Source organism: Neophocaena asiaeorientalis, unplaced genomic scaffold (genome assembly GCF_003031525.2).
Source record: "Neophocaena asiaeorientalis asiaeorientalis breed wild unplaced genomic scaffold, Neophocaena_asiaeorientalis_V1.1 scaffold879, whole genome shotgun sequence".
NCBI lineage: Eukaryota > Metazoa > Chordata > Mammalia > Artiodactyla > Phocoenidae > Neophocaena > Neophocaena asiaeorientalis.
This window is the reverse complement of record NW_020175527.1, coordinates 482,131-502,152: the sequence shown is the minus strand read 5'-3', so window position 1 is coordinate 502,152 and position 20,022 is coordinate 482,131. Positions and strand designations below refer to the sequence as shown.

General features: G+C 51.3%; 1 protein-coding gene across 1 annotated transcript in view; it reads right to left on the bottom strand.

Annotated features, from left to right (window-relative positions):
* The window catches only part of TMEM266 (transmembrane protein 266), a 136,008-nt gene that overhangs the window by 42,826 nt on the left and 73,160 nt on the right, over positions 1 to 20,022 (bottom strand). Inside the window, exons 5-6 of the mRNA XM_024768977.1 lie at positions 17,802 to 17,875; positions 183 to 239 (exon numbers count right to left, since the gene is read on the bottom strand). Of these exons, the coding sequence (XP_024624745.1) occupies positions 183 to 239; positions 17,802 to 17,875 (131 nt within the window). The remainder of the gene's footprint in view (positions 1 to 182; positions 240 to 17,801; positions 17,876 to 20,022) is intronic.

Below are 20,022 nucleotides of genomic sequence, written 5' to 3'. Positions count from 1 at the left end.
AACTTTCTCAGTTCACCCCCCTCCCCACCCACCCAAAGGCACAGCTGAACAGACTCCTGTGTCCAGTGTGGGAAGGAGATGGCCTTTGTTGATGTCTCCCACCCTGGGATGGATGGGACAGTGACATTTCCTGGCTTCCAGGATGGTTGGCTTGGGGGGTACAGATGGACATTGGTCTTTACCTCTATTTTGTTTTCAATGTAATCCCAGATCCCGAGCACCACTATCCGAAGAACAGTCTGAGAGGAAGTGAGAAAAGAGGTTATGGTTATTGTTCTCCCTCCCCCCTCCTCCCGGCGGAGAGGATTCCAGAGCTCGGAATCAAGGGCTCTGCTTCCTGTTCAATAATGGGAGAAGTCTTCACCATCCCCTAAGCGTTTCTCAGCCCACGCGCTCTCTCCACCCCCGCTTTGAGTGCCCTAGCTCAGGTCTGCGTCACCGCTTGTGCCAGCCCCTGGCTAAGCACCTTCAGTGCTCCCATTACATACACATACACTCTGAATCCTTGGAATGATACGCAGGACCCTGCCTCCTTCTCCAGTCATCTGCTGCACTCCTGTCATGTCACAAACCACTTGCAAATCAACAAACATGCAAGCTCTTTCTCCTTTGCCTTGTCTTTGCATGTGGCTTTGAGTCCCCCATTGACATCCCCCCCACCCCCAATCTCTCTTCTCTCCTTATACAATAATTGGAATTTCAGCATGGCCACCCAGATAAAGACTACATTTCCCAGCCTTCCTTGCATCTGTAGTGGCCATGTGACCAAATTCTGGCCAATGGCTTATAAGGAGAGAAGCTCTGTGTACCACCTCCTGGTTGCGACCTTTAAGGGATTAGGCTCGTCCTCCTATTTCCCTCTTCCCAAAGACTAGAATGTGGGTGAGTAGGTGTGGTGGGGAGGTGTCTTCAGTTAGGGAGGGCTGGCAACAAGCATGCTGGGCCCCCACCAGCCCCAAGCCACCACGTAAGCCTTAACTGCTGACCCCACCTTGTTTAATTAAGTCCATGTGTTTTTGGTTTTCTTGTTATAGCATCTTGGCCTGTGTGCTAACCAGCAGGGCCTTTTCCCTTTCCTCTTCTTGGAAAGGCCTTCTCCTTCTGGCCACGGCTCAAACGTCACCTCCATGAAGCTTTTCTACCCTCCCCAGGCTCGGAGCCTCTTTCCTGGGTGTTCCTATAGGCCGTGGAACATCAATCACCGCCCTCCCTCCCTTGGACTTTATCTTACTTTGTGGTGACTATCTGCCTGATCCCCCAATTCAGGCTCAAGAGACACTGTCTGATTTCTCTCCTTTACCCCTAATCCCTGGCATAGAGTGACACTGAGTGATTACAAGTTGGGAATGAATGAACAAATGCATACATGTCTGATTCCTTAAAGCCCTCAGGAACTCACTCCAATGCCTCCGCCTTCTGTGGCGGTTTCCTCACCAAGAGTACATCTTTCTCCAAAGAAGATACTTAAAAGCTGGTCTCATATGACCCTGGTACAATTGTCACAGGCCCTTCCTTGAACCAAGATGAGAAGTTCACAGTAATTCACACCAGGTGAGGTCCCTGCTCCCACATGCCTATAGTACAAGGCCAGCCATCTGAATGTGGCAAAGCTGTAGAAAGCCTAGGGATCTCTACCCACACTTAAGCCACAAAAAGGCTTGGCTGCTAAAATTTACCTCTTCCCCATAAAGGACTAGCCTGAAGAGATGAGAAGGAGGGATGCTGGTGGCGGCCAGCTCTGTCACCATGTCTGAGAACACACAGGGACATGTGGCAGCCTGATGCCCATTCCACGTGGCTTCCCAATCTCTCGCTTAACTGCACCACAGCTTCGAGTGGGTGCAGAGAGATCTGGGTTGGAGTCCTGTATCTTGAGGTCACAGCTCAGTAATCAGCTGGCGGTGTGGCCTTGGGCAAGTCAAATAACCTCTCTGGGCCTCAGTTTCCCCTTCTGCTAGAGAGATGAGTTAGAAGATACAAATCTTCCAATTCATTATGAGACTAACATTTGCCATCTGGTACATATCAGTAGGTTGCAGATCCTGGGCCAACCCTCCTCACACATGATTCTCATTTTACTGAAGGGGAAGCTGAAGCTCAGAGAGGTTAAGGAAGCTGCCCAAGGTCACTCAGGCATTGGGAGGGGAGTCGGCCTTTGGACCCGGAGGTGTTTGACTCCATGTAGTGTACTCAAGCTGCATGAGAACGCCAGATACTGTCCTAGTTTCTTTTGCTGCTGTTCACTCCCTCGAACTGTGCTGACTTTGAAACTCAGTATTTGTCTCCTCTGAAATGATACACCAGCCACATCCACCTCAAAATCCCAATTCCGGGGCTCCCACGGCAAAAAGTCCAGGCTAGCACAGAGAGGAACAGGGCCTGGTCCGGATGTGACACCCCCTTCTCCCTGCCGGGCTGCTGCTTCGTCTTTGGAAATTGTGGTCAAATATACATAACATGAATTATACCACTTTAACCATTTCTAAAAGTGAAGTGCGGCGTTACACACATTCACAGTGCTGTGTAACCGTCACCACCATCCACCTCCAGAACTTTTTCATCACCCCAAACTGAAACTCTGTGCCCATGAACCATCAGCTCCCCCTTCCCACAGCCCCTGGCAACCACCATCTACTTTCCATCTCTATGAATTTGACTCCTCTAGGTTACCTCATTTAAAAGGAATCATCCTGCTTTATAAACAAAGCAGCATTTACTAAAAAGTCAGTGTGGGTATGAGGAAGGGAGCTGGCCAGGCTGAAACTCAGCCAGGAATCCCAGAGAGGGGAGGAGCAGACAGCAGACAGCACCGGCGGGGCCTCTGTGCTCTAGGAAGGGATGGAGGTTGCATGGGCTTATGGGTCAAGGTGGTACCAGGTAGGCAAGTGGAACAGCGGGAGTACTGGCCACCTATTTGCCTTCCCTCCTTGCTGGCCCATCCACAGGGGACCCACCCTGTGAGGGAGACTTTCCTTCCTAGCCCAGCCCATGGAAACAGAACAGCCAAAAGGCAGTTGTGGAGATGGCTTGGGAAACAGCTCCTGGGCCAGCCTCCTGCTGTAGATGGGAAACGGCCTGGAACTGGCTGTTCCGAGTCAGGGTCAAAGGTGGAATGAGAACCCAGCTCTGAAACACTCCACCCAGGGGTTTCTCCCCTGCAGCATCCTTTGCTGTCCATGGAGGCAGGGACCTGGCCATGCTGCCCTGCCGCGTCACGGCCCCCAGCACGGGTCTCACCCAGACTGACTAACCCATTGTTGGCCTGTGTGTCTCAATGGGCAGGCAAGGACCCCCTGCTTTAGCAACATCTGGGGATTTTGTTTAAAATGGAGATTCCTGGGCTCTCATGAAGATCCAGGATGTCAGGATCTCTGGGTGCAGGGCCCAGAAATACGCCTTTTTTTTTTTTTAACAAACTCCCCTGGAGTACCCAACAGAACGGCAGGGATGTGTAAGGTGACAATGCCCTGGGTAAACCCAGGGAGACCACATGCCCAGATGCAAGAAGGAGAAAGAGAGTTAGATCAGGAGTCAAAGGTCAGGTCCCCCTTTTGGGCTCTGACTATCCCTCACTAACCATGGGACATCGGCCGAAGCCCTCAGTCAGCCTGCAGGAAGGCAGAACTAGTGACCCCGTGCTGCCTGCCTCAGCTAGCCAGCTGCTACAAAGCTCCGTTGGAAAGAGCTTTGTTAACAGAACTGCAGGAGGACGCTAAGGAGGGGTTATTTTTATCACCCACCCCCACCCCGGGGCCCGCGGCCTTGAAATCCTGCCCCTAAGATTTGCAAAGGGCTTTGAGGGGGGTGGGACTGAGGGACCTGGACCCTCAGCTCCAGCTGCCTCTGTCCCACCTGGGACTAAGGGTTTTCAGCCTCCTTCATTCCAGTCTCACCTTCCAGAGATGAGGATGCTCTGAAAATCAAGATAGGCCAGAGTCTTGGCAAAGTCTCCAGGATGGCACCATTTATTATTTACTGTAATCCAAGCTCTTGTGCCATTTTACAGATGCACAAACTGAGGCTGAGAGGGGCAGGTAAACCTTCTGGTCTCCAGGCCCCTCTTCCTTCCCACCCCAGAGGTCTCATCTTTTCCCTCGGCAAGCCCCGCTCTCAGGAGGGACTCCCCTCGTTTCCCCCAAGGGAAGGGGCTCAGGCCTCAGGCAGCACGAGGGGAGGATGGGAAGTCCTGACCCTCTGCATCTGCTCCAGGCCCTGCCTTGCTCAGGTGGCAGCAAGGACTCCTGGCCTCCTGCCGCCTGAGGCCTGAGCCCCTCCCCTTAGGGGAATCGGCCTCTTTCCCTGGGATGAGGCCTGATGAGTTTCCTAGGGTTTAGGAACCCTGGGAGATGCAGGCAGAAACACCTGCTAGTCTATCAGACGCCTTTGAGCAAATTTTTCAAAGGCACCCCTTCCCCAAGCAGAGGGAGATCCCCTGGCTCACTGCCTGGTGAGCAGAGTGGGGGCTGGCACCCTTGCTCCCTGCAGAGCCATCCCCAAAGCCGGGCCCACCAGCCGGGGAAAAGGGAGCAGCACACATCTCGCCCTGAGCTTGTGCCCCTGCAAGGCTGCAGCCGGTGGCGTTGGGGAGCGGGGTGCTGCACGGCCTAGGGGAACAGCCTGGCCTGAGGAAGACACACGATGGGCAGCAGGCCGCTGGGGCCTGACCCCTGGTACTTCTTCAAGAAGAAGATGTACCCTTGGGCAAGTTTTTGCTGCCAAGACGGCTACAGGCTCCCTCCTCTGCAAGCCCCCAGTTAAACTAGAGCAGCAAAAGGAAGACATGGAGTCCGGGATCCAGCTACAAGGAGAACTTAGGAAATGTGAGGAACGTTTGTGGGGGCTAAAAGCAGTCTTGAACTGGTTTGCAAAAGAAAGGTTTGCTGGATGACATGCACAGGTTGAGGGGTGATTGCAGGCAGCACAAGGGTGCCCCCTGGGGTTAGGCGTTGATAAAACAGGAGCAGAGCCAGCAGCCACCCCTTCCCTCCTTCACCCTCAAGTCTTCCAAATCTGTGCGGAAGAGGATGGTGAATGGGGACTGCCTCCTCCCTAGGGGTCTAAAGATGACCCCCTTCCGAGAGGCAGCAGCTGATATCTCCAGGGACCTGGGCTCCCAGGCACACTGGCTGCACTGTCTCCCGCCATGCTGGGTTCATTTTGGCAGGAGGTTCCCGGCTACCTTAAAAGAATGGGTTCAAGACCCACAGGGTAGAGCACAGTGGTGACAACATGACCAAACAGCAGTGAATTAAGCACTGACATGCCCTGGCTGGGTGCTCACTGTGCAGGGGGCACCGTGCTAGGCTTGGGTGATGAAGAGAGAAACTGGAACCCACATGATGTGCAAGATTTGTCCCAGAACTCCCTCTGGGCATATGAACATCTCCACTTCCTCCATCCTGAAACATCCCTCACTGACCCCATGTCTCCCTCAAGCCACTGCCGTCTTCCTCTTCTCCCAAGTTTCTGAAGCGGTGCCTCCACTAAACCCACTGCAGTCTGATGCCAGCACCCAACATTCCAGGAAAACTGCTCGCCCCTGGTTACCAATGACCCCTCAGCAGCTTCAGGTGTGCTGCCGGCTTCCTTGTTCTAGAAGGCCTCCTTTTGTTTCCAGGATCCCACACCCTCTGGGTTCTCCTCCCACCTCCCTGGCTACACCTTCTCAGTCAGCTTTCCATCCCAAAATTGTTTCCTGGGGCTCCATTTCTTCTCCTCTCACGCTCCCTTATCCCTGGACAATTGCACCCTTGGCTTCAACTCGCACCCGACACCCTGAAGCCCCACCCAGTCCACGACTCCAGCTGAGACCTCCTCCTGCAGCAGTTCCCAGGCTTAGCACAGGGCATCCCCACCCCCTCTTAGGAGGCCAGCATCCCCCGGAAGTCGTGCTCACCCTCACTCTCGCTCGCACGTGCCCCCTCCCCCAGGATGGCCGGTCCCCAAGTCCTGCAGAGTTTAGCTCCTTCAACTCTGTCCAGCTTGTCCCTTCCTCCGTCCCACTTCCACTGCTCTGGGTCAAACCTTTAACCTCTTACAGCTAAATGGCACCTCCTAAATAGTCTCTAAATTCCAGTCTCCCCCCACCTCCAACCCCTGCTCCTTACCAGCTGCCAGAGGGATTTCTCTAAAAGTCCAACTTCATCACCCGCTTCTCCTGCCTGGAGCCTCCTCCCCACTGCCTTCAAAACAAGACCCCCACTCCTGAGCAAGACATGGAGGGTATTTCATGACCTGGCCCAGTCCCCAGGACATCTCTCACCATTCCCTGCTGTAGTCAACAACCAGGCATGCTGTGGTCGCTCACGCTGTCCCTTGTCTGCTCTGTGACTGCTGCCTGAAGGTCCTCTATCCCCACCATGCACCTAGCACCTCACACATCCGCAAGCAGCCTGCTTCCCCCCTGAGGTCTCCTACTGACTGCAGCAGGAGACTTAAGCTCCATTTCCAGTTCTCTCATTACACGCGTCCCCTTGGCGGCTTCCCAGTAGACTGCAAACACCTGAGCTGGGCCTGCACCTTGATAATCAGGGCAGAATCCTCACGCCCAGTACCACCTACAGCACCTGGCAAGGAGTCACTCAAAAATGTGGGCTGAATGAATAAATTAACAAGAGCTTCCATTTATCAAGTCCTTCCTCTGTGCCAGGCTCTGTATTAGGAGCTAGGAGGTTAATTTTACGTGTCAACTTGGCTGGGCCACAGGGTGCCCAGATATCTGGCCAGACCTCATTTGGGGTGTGTCTGGGAGGGTGTTTCGGATGAGATTAGCATTTGAACTGGAAGAATGAGTAAAAGCTGATTGCCCTCCCCAACATGAATGGGCCTCATCCTATCCAATCCACCTGATAAAGACAAAAGGCAGATGGAGGAAGGATTTGCTCTCTCTGCTTGACTGTCTTTGAATTGGGACATCGCAGACTCTGACGTGCACTGAGATGCATATCATCAGTTCTCCTGGGCCTCCAGCTTTTGCCCCCTACAGATCTGGGGCATTTCTTGACCTCCATCACCACGTGAACCAAGAAGTTGTAAATCTCTTTTATTACATAAATATACACATCTAGGTTATATTTGTTGGTTTTGTTTCTCTGGAAAACCTAGACTAATAGAGGAACTTTATACACATTATTTCATTTCTCACAAAATCCCTCTAAGATGGATATTTTTAACCTCCTCTTACAGATGAGGGAGGCTGATGCTCAGAGAAGCAAAGTGACCTCCCCAGGACCAGACAGCTGGCAGGAGGCTGAACCAGGAGGCTCAGAGCCCGGGCCTGACCTTCCCTCTATGCCACTGGCCCACACGAATGAACTGCCACCTGGGTGGGAGGACCTGCCACGACAGCCAGAAACAGCCAGAAGTGGTGCCAGGCGAGGGCGGAAGGGAGAACTCTGGGCAGGAGAGGAGCAGGGGGTGGCGTCACACGGGCTCAAGGGTCACTGCTCTTAAACCCAAGCTGAGTCACACTGAGATGGGGTGAGTCTTCAGGGCTGTTGCTGTTTATAACAGCAGAAAACGGGGAGAAATCCTACAAGTCCAAGATGAGGGTTAAACCAGGGACATCGTAAAATGGCTGCAGCCATTGTATGGCAGGGGATTGCCAAAAATGTTAGGATTTGACAAAGCTGGGTGGTGGGAACACATGTGTGCATTAAATGATTCACTATGTTTTTGATGTGTTTCAACTATTTGCTAATTAAAAAAAAACAAACAAAACACTAGGTAGAATCCCCCTAAGCACGTGGTTGTAAAAGTATGTACATGAAAAGACATTTACAAAATATTCATAGGGCTTCCCTGGTGGCGCAGTGGTTGAGAGTCTGCCTGCCGATGCAGGGGACACGGGTTCGTGCCCCGGTCCGGGAAGATCCCACTAAAAAAAAAAAAAAAAAAAAAAAAAAAAAATTCATAGACAAAAAGTGGGTTCCAGAATATCAGGTCCACTATAACCCCGTTTTTCTTAAGGAAAAAGTGTGTACATACACACTTGGGCACTGAAAAAGGCTCACTGGGCGTAAACCAAGTTAATAGTGGTTGTCTGTGGGCGATTTGTTTCTTCTCATTTTGTCTTGTCTGTATTTTCTTAATTTTCTACAATGGGCAGAATTATCTTTGTAAACATGAGGATTGTTGTTATACATCAGGGTGATGAGATGGAGCCTTGTGTTCATCCAGAGGAGTCACCAGGGACCCAGACTTTGGGCTGTCTGTGTGGTGGCCTCTCAGCTCCTTCTGAATGTCACCCTGACAGCCCGGCATGAGGTCTTGGTCTGTGTCTGAGGCCAAGGGTCACTGAGAATGTGCTTCTTCCCTACGAGGTCCCTCCTCCAGGAGGCAGAAGTATTAGCCCAGCTCTCCCCACTTGCACGGATCAGCTGTTGCTGAGAATGTGGTGTTACGTGGAATGTTCTGGACCTGGGATTATTTCTAGAATCTCAGAGCTGGAGGGAGGACCTTAAAGGTTATGTTGCATGGCCCGACCACCTTCCAATGATGTTTCATCCCTTGTCTGGTAGCCCAATGAGCTGGTCATCTAGCCTGAGCTTGCAGACCTCCACCAACGGTGAGCTTGACATTGTCTAAAGCAGTACATTCCAACTTGTTTAGAAAATTCATCTCTATATCCAACTTTCATGCTCCCTCAGATCATTGTCAAGGTCATGGCAAATGAAGAAATGAAAACAAGATTTTGAAAAAGAATTTCTCACATGTTTAATTTATTCACGCCTTCATTGGTGGGTGTCAGATGCCCAGCCCTACGCCAGGTGATGGGGGAGACAGAAGACTATACAGGCACACCTTGGAGATATTGCAGGTTCAGTTCCAGACCACCTCAATAAAGCAAATATTGAGTATGGTAGCTCCTCAAAAAACTAAAAATAGAGTTGCCATATGATCAAGCAATCCCACTCCTGGCCATGTATCCAGACAAAACTATAATGCGAAAAGATACATGCACCCCTATGTTCATAGCAGCACTATTCACAACAGCCAAGACATGGAAGCAACCTAAATGTCCATCAACAGATGAATGGATGAAGAAGATGTGATACATGTATACAGGGGAATATTACTCGGCCATAAAAAAGAATGAAATAATGCCATTTTCAGCAACATGGATGGACCTAGAGATTATCATACTAAGCGAAGTCAGAAAGAGAAAGACTAATACCATATGATATCACTTATATGTGGAATCTAAAATACAACACAAATGAACATATCTAGGAAACAGAAACAGATTCACAGACATAGAGAACAGACTTGTGGTTGCCAAGGGGGAGATGGGTGGGGGAGGGAAGGATTGGGAGTTTGGGATTAGCAGATGCAAACTATTATATATAGGATGGATTAACAACAAGGTCCTATTGTATAGCACAGGGAACTATATTCAATATCCTATGATAGGAGACTTCCCTGGTGGTGCAGTGGTTGAGAATCCGCCTGCCAATGCAGGGGACACGGGTTCGAGCCCTGGTCTGGGAAGATCCCACATGCCGGGGAGCAACTAAGTCCGTGCACCACAACTACTAAGCCTGCACTCCAGAGCCCGTGGGCCACAACTACTGAGCCCGCGTGCCTAGAGCCTGTGCTCCACAATAAGAGAAGCCACTGCAACAAGAAGCCCGTGCACCGCAACGAAGAGTAGGCCCCACTCGCCGCAACTAGAGAAAACCCATGCACAGCAACAAAAACCCAACACAGCCAAAAATAAATAGACAAATAAATAAATAAATTTATTTTTAAAAATCCTATGATTGGGGCTTCCCTGGTGGTGCAGTGGTTGAGAGTCTGCCTGCCGATGCAGGGGACACGGGTTCGTGCCCCGGTCCGGGAAGATCCCACATGCCGTGGAGCAGCTGGGCCCGTGAGCCATGGCCGCTGAACCCGCGTGTCCGGAGCCTGTGCTCCGCAACGGGAGAGGTCACAACAGGGAGAGGCCCACGAACCGCAAAAAAAAAAAAAAAGAAAGAAAAAATTCCTATGATAAACCATAATGGAAAAGAATATAAAAAAGTATATATATGTATAACTGAATCACTTTGCTGTATAGCAGAAATTAACACAACACTGTAAATCAACCATACTTCTAAAAATTTTAAAAGCGAATATTGCAATAAAGCAAGTCACAGGAATTTTTTGATTTCCCAGTGCATATAAAAGCTATGTTTACACTACACTGTAGTCTATTAAGTGTGCAACAGCATTATGTCTAAAGAAATAACGTATATACCTTGGTTAAAACATAGTTATTGCTAAAAAATGCTAATAACCGTCTGAGTCTTGAGCAAGTTGTAATCTTTTCGCTGTGGAGGATCTTGCCTCGATGTTGATGGCTGCTGACTGATCAGGGTGGTGTTTGCTGAAGGTTGGGTGACTGTGGAGATTTCTTAAAATAAGATAACAAGAAGTTTGCTGCTTGGATTGACTCTTCCTTTCACGAATGATTTCTCTGCGGCAGGCAATGTTCTCTGATTGCATTTTACCATAGTAGAACTTCTTTCAAAACTGGAGTCAATCCTCTCAAACCCTGCTGCTGCTCCATCAACTAAGTTTATGCAACATTCTAAACCCTTTGTTGTCATTTCGGCAATCTTCACCAGCAGTAGATTCCATCTCAGGAAACCACTTTCTTTGTCCACCCATAAGAAGCAACTCCTCACCTATGAAAGTTTCATCATGAGACTGCAGTAATTCAGTCACATCTTCAGGCTCCACTTCTAAGTCTAGCTCTCTTGCTACTTCTACCACATCTGCAGTTATTTCTTCCACTGAAGTCTGGAACCCCTCAGAGTCATCCGTGAGGGTTGGCATCAACCTCTTCCAAACTCCCATTAATGCTGCTATTCTGACTTCTTCCCATGAATCATGAATGTTCCCAATGGCATCCAGAGTAGTGAATCCTTTCCAGAAGGTTTTCAATTTATTTTGCCCAAATCCATCAGAGAAATCACTAACTGTAGCAGCTAGAGCCTTACAAAATGTATTTCTTAAAGAATAAGACCAAAAAGTCAAAATTACTCCTTGATCCATGGGCTGCAGAATAGATGTTAGCAGGCATGAAAACAACATGAATCTCCTTGTACCTCTCCATCAGAGCTCCTGGGTGACCAGGCACATTGCCAGTGAGCAGTAATATGTGGAAAGAAAGTAGGTATCAACAGTGGGCTTACAATATTCAGTAAACCATACTGTAAAGAGATGTGCTGGCATCCAGGCTTTGTTGTTCCCTTTTACAGCACAGGCAGAGTAGACTTAGCATGACTCTTAAGGGCCCTAGGATTTCCAGAATGGTAGATGAGGATTGGCTTCAGCTTAAAGTCACCAGCTGCCTAAGTCCCTAACAAGAGAGTCAGCCTGTCCTTTGAAGCTTTGAAGCCAGCACTGACTTTTCCTCTCTTGCTATGAAAGTTCTAGATGGCATCTTCTTCCAGTAGAAGCCTGTTTCGTCTACATTGAAAGTCCTTTGTTTGGTGTAGCCACCTTCATTCATGATCTTAACTAGATCTTCTGGATAACTCGCTGCAGCTTCTACATCAGCACTTGCTGCTTCACCAGGTACTTTTACGTAATGGAGATGGCGTCTTCCCATCAACCTCATGAACCAAACTCTGCTAGCTTCCAACTTTTCTTCTGCAGCTTCCTCGCCTCTCTCAGCCTTCACAGAATTAGGGCCTTGCTTTGGAGTAGGCTTTGACTTAAGGGAATGTTGTGGCTGGTTTGATCTTCTATCCAAACCACTACAACTTTCTCCATAGCAGCAGTAAAGCTATTTCCCTTTCTCAGCCTTTTTGTGTTCACTGGAGTAGCACTTTTAATTTCCTTCAAGAAAGTTTCTTTTGCATTCGCAACTTGGCTAACTGTTTGATGCAGGAGGACTAGTTTCTGGCCTGTCTCTGCTTCTGACATGCCTTCCTCACTAAGCTTCACCATTTCTAGCTTTTGATTTAAAGTGAGAGATGTGTGACTCTTCTTTTCACTTGAACACTTAGAGGCCGTTACAGAGTTACTAACTGGTCTGATTTCAATACTGTGTCTCAGTGAATAGAGAGGCTGAGGGAAGGGAGAGAGACTGGGGAACAGCTGGTGGGTGGAGCAGTCAGAACACACAAAACATTCATCGATTAAGTTCGCCGTCTTACAAAGGATTCATCTCCAAAATTTACAAGCAGCTCATGCAGCTCAATATCAAGAAAACAAACAACCCAATTCAAAAATGGGCAGAAGACCTAAATAGACATTTCTCCAAAGAAGACATACAGATGGCCAACAAACACATGAAAGGATGCTCAACATCACTAATCATTAGAGAAATGCAAATCAAAACTACAATGAGGTATCACCTCACACCAGTCAGAATGGCCATCATAAAAAAATCTACAAACAGTAAATGCTGGCGAGGGTGTGGAGAAAAGGGAACCTTCTTGCACTGTTGGTGGGAATGTAAATTGATACAGCCACTATGGAGAACAGTATGGAGGTTCCTTAAAAAACTAAAAATAGAGTTGCCATATGATCCAGTGATCCCACTCCTGGATATATATCTGGAGAAAAACATGGTCTGAAAGGATACAGCACCACAAAGATCTTTGCAGCACTGTTTACAATAGCCAAGACATGGAAGCAACCTAAATTCCATCGACAGAGGAATAGATAAAGAAGACGTGGTACATATATACAATGGACTATTACTCAGCCGTTAAAAAGAATGAAATAATGCCATTTTGCAGCAACACGGATGGACCTAGAAATTGTCATACTGAGTAAAGTAAGTGAGATAGAGAAAGAGAAATATCATATGATATCGCTTATATGATACAAGTGAACTTATTTACAAAACAGAAACAGACTCACAGACTTAGAGAACGGAATTTATGGTTACCGGGGGGAAGGGATAGTTAGGAAGTTTGGGATTGACATGTACAAACTGCTATGTTTAAAATGCATAACCAACAAGGACCTACTGTATAGCACGGGGAACTCTGCTCAATATTATGTAACAACCTAAATGGGAAAAGAATTTGAAAAAGAATAGATACATGTATATGTATACCTGAATCACTTTGCTGTACACCTGAAACTACCACAACATTGTTAATCAACTATACTCCAACATAAAATAAAAAATAAATTAAAAAAAAAGAAGCACAACCCTCTTGCCTTCCATCTGATGACTGAGGCTCACCAGGGCCCCCCTGGGAGGAGGGAGCAGGCAGGAGAGGGACCCCTCACAGATCCAGAATCTTGAGGTGGCTGCTGATGTGCACAGATGAGGGAGGCCCTGGCTCAGTGTAGTTTGGCAACGGCCCTCGCTTGACACACAGCACAGGTAACCCAGCAGGCCAGACTCCCTCGAGACCCAGCGCAGCCGAGGACAACTTTAAGAGGCAGTGCCGGGGAGAACGAGGTGGCCCTAATAGCTGATGTTAAAGGAAACCTTGATCAACTGACAGGTGGATACACAAAATGTGGTCTATCCATACAATGGAATAGTATCGAGACATAAAAAGGAACAAGGCACTGACGCATGCTACAACGTGGATGAACTTGAAACCGTGCTGCATGAAAGGGCCAGACACAAAAGGTCATACATCGGGCTTCCCTGGTGGCGCAGTGGTTGAGAGTCCGCCTGCCGATGCAGGGGACACGGGTTCGTGCCCCGGTCCGGGAGGATCCCACATGCCGTGGAGCAGCTGGGCCCGTGAGCCATGACCGCTGAGCCTGCGCGTCCGGAGCCTGTGCTCCGCAACGGGAGAGGCCACAGCAGTGAGAGGCCCGCATACCACAAAAAAAAAAAGTCATACATCATACAATTCCGCTTATATGAAATATGCAGAAGAGTTAAGTTCATAGAAACAGAAAGCAGATTAGTGGTTGGCGGTGGCTGGGGAAAAGGGGGGATGGGGGAGTGGCCACTTAATGGGGACAGGGTCTCCTTTGGGGGTGATGAAAATGCTTTGGAACTAGGAAGGGGTGATGGTCACACAACACTGTGTGTGTGCTAAATGCCACTGAAACTTTCAAATGTTTTGTTATGTAAATTTCACCTCAATTGAATCCTCATGATAATAAATGAGGAGGAGGAGGAGGAAGAGGACCGGCAGCTGCAGCCACTGCCTTGAGGCTCCTGTCTAGAAGGCCAGCTGTGGGTTGGCTTTCTCCTCTCCCAGGAAGAGCAGGGCCTCTCTGCATCTCCACCCCAATTAGGGGATGGGGCCGACACCCCATGACCTGTACTAAGGCCCAGCCTGGCCGGGCCCCAAGGCCTCATGCGGTCTCAGGAAGAGAAGCTGCTGGCCTCCCTGGTGGCAAGTGGTTGCTGGGCCTGGTCTCAGCCAAGGGCAGGGGGGCACTTTGGAAACACCGTTAGCACAATTCTCCATCTGGATTCCGAAGGCTCTGCCCCATCTCGGTGCTGCAGGGCCCCATGGAAGTGGGATGACCCTGCCTGACCTAGCATGGCAGGACCCAGAAGCCTCCCAGGCACCCATTTTCACTTCGGGCCCCTGTAGGGCACCCACACAGCCTGACTGGGTGCGGGGCGCCTGCTCTCACCTGCCTCACTGGTGAATAGCTCGGCCTATTTGAATAGATGTCCTCACACTGAGGTCAAACCAGCGCTGCACTTCTCTTCTGTGGGCCTAGCTCTGTCCTCCGGGGCATCTTCCCTGGAGCCGCCCTCAGAGCTCTGAGATGGGCAAGGATGGGCTGGCCCACTGCACACCCACCCCGAGGCCTGCATCTGTCCCACCTGCAGGCCTGGCAGGTTTCTGCTCCTCCTATAGGCCTCAGTTTCCTAACTCACAAAGTGTCCCGCCCAGTTCAGGGGCTGTCCTAAAGCTCAGTTGAGACAAGGGGTGGAATATCGCTCAGCACAAGGTGAAAGGCTGCCTGGCATCAGGAGTCCTTTGGGTTGGACTTTCTTGGAATTTGCCTGTGACACCACACCCATGTTAAGTCATCTGGCTCGGACTGACTCCCACCCTTGGCCTGCAGCCATTTCCCAGAAGAAGAAAGGCCAGCCCCGAAGGGGTGGCATTCGCTTCTCCCTAGGTGAGGCGGCATGCCAGTTGTGCTGGGTTTGTAGTCAGAGGTATTCCAGGGCTGGGCTTTTTCTTTCTCAGTTGCTGGCCCAGGCCCTTCCCCCAGATACTTGGTCTGCTCCCCACCTGCCGGCACTAGGGCCATGGGGAGGATGCAGTGGTGACGGACCAGACGAAGTGTCCAGAGCCTTGGGCCGCTTTTGGTGGGAACTGGCTGTGTGACCCTGGGCTGCCGTCCTCGTCCATGTGGTTTTAAAGGGACATTGCTGGCATTTTCAGCAGGCAAATAACGCAGGGCCTGCTCTGTGGCTGAGGGATGTTTGGCTGCCCTGGCCCTTCCCACTAGAAAGAGGGAGTCATTGCGCCCCAGTCATTGTGCCCCAGTCATTGTGAGAAGCACAGACACCTTCCCACATTTCCAGCCCTCCGGGGAGCAGGGGGAGGGGGCCCCTATGGGACTGTTCTAACCTCTTCAGATGCTAGGTTCTCCTGGGAGCTCCGTGGAAACCCCCGCTTGCTAGCTGGGCTGCCTCCTCACGAGATCACTGGGTACCAGCCCCTCTGCTCACGCTGGGCTGGGTGTACTGGGGGAGGCAGGTCTCCCTGGTTACTTTCCTGTTACGCCTCTGTCACCTCTCTGTTACTCCTCTGTTACCCCTCTGTTACTCCTGTTACCCCGTTACTCCTCTGTTACTCCTCTGTTACTCCCACCTTACAGTTCCACCCCCACCCTCACCATCTCTAACCAGGTCCAAGGTCACAGTCATCCTCCGCCAGCCCCCAGCTCTCCCTGCTGAGCCTGTGGGAAGCCCAGCCTCTTCCGTGGCTTGGGGGTGGGGGGCGGAGGGGGGATCTGAGGCCGCGATTCCTCTGCACTGGCGCTTGTCTGTTTCAGGTGGCTCGTCTTCGGCAGTGACAGGAAGGGAATGCCAAATTAACACTGGGTAATAAATTCTGCAAAGCCAATAAAACCAAAGCAGAGGGATAGATGGAAGAACCGCAGCAACTGATTAAACACTTTTGTTGGCAGTCACAGACACATGGCACATTTTCCAAGGTTTGCATCAAGGAGACATCTGGCCATGGCCCATGTGTGCATGGGAGGGAATCCCAGTGAGTGGAGACAAAGGGGGCCAGGAGGGCAGGACCCTCCAAGGGGCAGCAGGCTGGGGAGCAGGCACTATTCGGGGGTCTGAGGCACCTCCAGGGCAATGACCTCGGTGAGCTGTTAGGGACGCTTCCCAGGAAGGGCAGTGTTGGAGTCCTCGCCTGCCAACCCCATGGGCTGCGGGAGCCGAGGCCTGGGAAAGAATGTTCCATGCTTGGAATGCCTGCTGATCAGCCCCACCACACCCCACACCCAGACTCAGGATTCTGGATTCAAGGCCTGAGGCCCAGGCCTCCCCTGAGTCTGAGAGAGAAAGTGCGTGCCATTAGATGGGGTCAGAGCCGGCCCAGGAGGACCCTGGGGTGCCTAACTCCTTGGGCTCCCTGATCACAGTACAAAAACCTTTTCCTCCGTACCTCCACCCACAGCATTGCTCTCCCGGAGCATCCTTCCTCCTTCAAGGCCCCGCTGGGCTCTGGGACTCAGAGCCCCCTCTGCCTCTGAGACCCTTGCTGGTGTAAGCTGCGTGCGTGTGTGTGTGCGTGCGTGCACACCCGCACACGTGCAGGCATACATGCCACCCCAGCAGGCTCTGTACCGTATTCCTTTTTTCCGCCCACGGTTGCTGACCATGCTGAAAGGCCCCACTGGGGCTCTGCATGGGCTAATTTGGACCTGTGGTCGTGGGGCTGAGGGCACACACAGGGAGTGGGCCAGTGGCCAGCTGACTTGGGCCTGTCTTCTGTTAGGAGGAACAGGATTTCCACACAAAACTCTCCAGTCCTTCAAAGACCCGCCACCGCACATAGGATGAAGCCCAGTCTTCTCGGCTTCCCCTGAAGACCCTGCCGGGAGCAGCCCCAAGTCAATGCCCCTGAAACACAGGCCAGGGGGTCACTGTGAGAGGCTGGGAGCTGCTCAGAGGATACGTCACTCACCCCCATGTCAAGGTGGGGGAACTGTTCCCACACATTTCAGACCCACTCAGGGCTATCAGCTCCCACCAAAACCCAGGGTCCACGAGCTTCCAGGTGCTTTTTCCCTCTTACCTCACACATAGAGATATGGACTCGGGCTTCATCAGCTGGCTCTAGCAACGGCGCAGGGCACCCATGCTCCCTCATTCCAGACACGTGCTCCTTTGCTCCCACAGAGGGGGCACAGCTCAGTCTAGCCAGACCGTGTACCCACTGAAGCACTGGGTCCAGTCCACTGCCCAGCCCTGTGACTCCGCCCTCTCTGCCCCCTGGGTCTCGGCCCCGAGGAGCAAGTCACCTATGTACCCAGGACCATGGCCACAGCGTCCTAATTAGTCTCCCCACCTCCAGCCCCCTGGGCTTCAGCCCGGCCTCCGCCTTCTCCTTACCAGTCACACGAACTATTTGCTCTCCTTCAACTATGTTTCACTCAGTCTCACCTTCACAGATGTCACCATCTACCCTCACCTGGACGACACCTGCTCACCGTCTGGGTCACCCGCTGAGGCCCAGCACAGAACTCAGCTCCCTGCATCGTGTCTCCCTCTTTGCAGCCTCAAGGTCTGGCAGAGGGTCTGTCACTAGAAAGTGTTTAGAGAATAAAGCTTGGTCTCCCCGGGCCAGGAGTTGCCCTAAAGAGATGGTCACAGGGCCCAAGTCTCGACCTACCTCTGAGAAGAACACTGAGAGAATGACCAGACTGATCCAGTGTATCACACCAGCAAACTGGAATGCACTGGAAACTGCAAAAGCACAATAACAGGGGCCAATTTTAGGAGCAAGGAATTAGGTCCAACTGTAGAGGGGGCCTCACAGCGCGGAGGCAGGCCTCCAGGAGCCCGGAGCATGAGTATTTAGAACTGGATGCATTCGGGCCAGAGAACACCAGGCAGCTTTAAGGGGTGTCTGTGATGGAGGTGGTGGGAGGCTGGTGGGCCGGTGATGCTGTTCTTCCCTCCATCCAACGGGCTGCCTCTCGGAGCTCCAGCTCAGTCCCATCAGCCGCCGTGGGCTTTGTGCCCAGAAAGAAGCCTTCCAGGGGAGCCTTCCAGAGGGAGCAGGAAGACATCTCAGACCTGGGTGGGCAGCTTCAGTCAGATCTAGTTGAGCTTCCAGAAATCCCCACAATTCACCCCCAAAGCACTGTGCACTGTGAGTGGGGCTTAAGGCAAGCTTACTCTTCTCATTCTGAAAATTCTGAGTGGCTGAGATGGCGGCGTCAGCCAGGGTCTTCTGGGGGAGAAGGCAGGAGCCGGGACTGGCGAGGACACCAGTGGTGGGGCAGGGTGTCCGCCTCCCGAAAGTGGCAGAGCGAGCAGCTGGGGGCTGCCACGCCTCCGGACGCCAGAGTATGAGCGGGGAGAGCTATCGGCCACTGAAAGCTCCCACCCCACCTTCCACCAGGCAATTCTTGGCATTAAGACAGCACCTCTGGGAGGCCCTTTCACAATACAGGGGCTGTGACCAGCCTCTGAGCTGTAGCGGAGCATAGTTTATCAGGGAGTGAGGCCAAAAGTAGGGTGCTGGGGCCCAGGACAAGGTCAGGTGGGCTCTGATGGAGAGTGGGTGGGAGGGGATGCCCCCTCAGAGGGCCAGCCTAAAAGAGATACTGGTAGAACGTCCCCAGACAGTGGGGCAGGACTAAAACAAGGTGCAGGAATGCAGCTGGGAGCACACTTCCCTCTGGTCAGCACGCAGCTCAGATCCCCTGGGGGACAAGGAAAGATGCCCAGAGCTATCAGTGGGGTGGGCTGGCCAAAAGAGAGGAACCCACAGCCTCCCCCAAAGCTCTGACATCGGCAAGCCCTGGGGGTGGGTGGAAACAAGGTCCTGGAGCATGTCCTGGGGGAAGGAGGCTTCAAAGACAGGTTCCAAGTGGGAGACTTTGGGGTTCCTGGCTTTGGACCAATAGGAGCCTCAGAAGGCAAGTCCTGCCACACTGTGGATTCTTTCCGTCCTGGGTCACATGAATAGGAGTGGGAACCGGGAGGCTGAGGCCTGTGTGACTCTGAAAAGACCTCCAGATGATTCTGGAAGCATAAAATCTCTCCCCATTATTTCTCAAATGAATTCCTGTGCCTTTTTTTATGGTTTGCTTTAGAAGAGCAATAAATCTCTGATTGTGCATTTTATGGAATTTAAGATGCCTTTTATGAGCTGCTAGTGGATCTCCCACCAAAATCAATCTCCTGGATGCTTAGTTTTAAGCAAAATTCCAGTGTCGGCCGTGTTCTCAGTTCTACTCAATGCCTGAGTGGCCAGGAGCCCCAAGTATAACCCAGGAAAGAATGACTCTGTTATGGTCAGACCTCATAAAAAGCAGACATACCAATGAGTAGGAGGGAAAGTATACAACATGGTTTAATTGAAGACAGGTTGACTGTAAAATCAGTGCTAGTCACTTTCTGCTGGAAGATACTTTGATTGGAACCAAGGGGCCACCAGCTGTACAAAAGCCAACGAGGCTTATCAGACAAAAGCAATTCTGCACTCCCCGCCATCCTCTCTCAGAGAGTAGGTAAGGCTAATAGGACTTGGAACCCTGAATAGGACGGACCCTGAATACAGAGACTCCAGTAAAGGGTCTGGAGGCATTTGAGAATAAGTCTAAGATGACTGAATGGGTCCGGGGGCGGCCAGATCTACAGTCCTGGAAGTTGGCCAATGGCAGGAAAGGAAATCTCTCGGGTTGGGGGCGGTCAACAATTTCATTTCTTTTTTTAATTTGCACTTGAATGAGCCGTCTTCTGACTGGGGGACCTCTGGGGAACCAGGAGCTCTACCAGAAACCACTCACTCAGCCAAAGCCAAGAGTCAAGACCCTTGGCCCCCTGCTGGTGCACCAAACAGGGGGTCTACAGGGTGAGAGGCAGGAAGAGGGTCCTCCGCT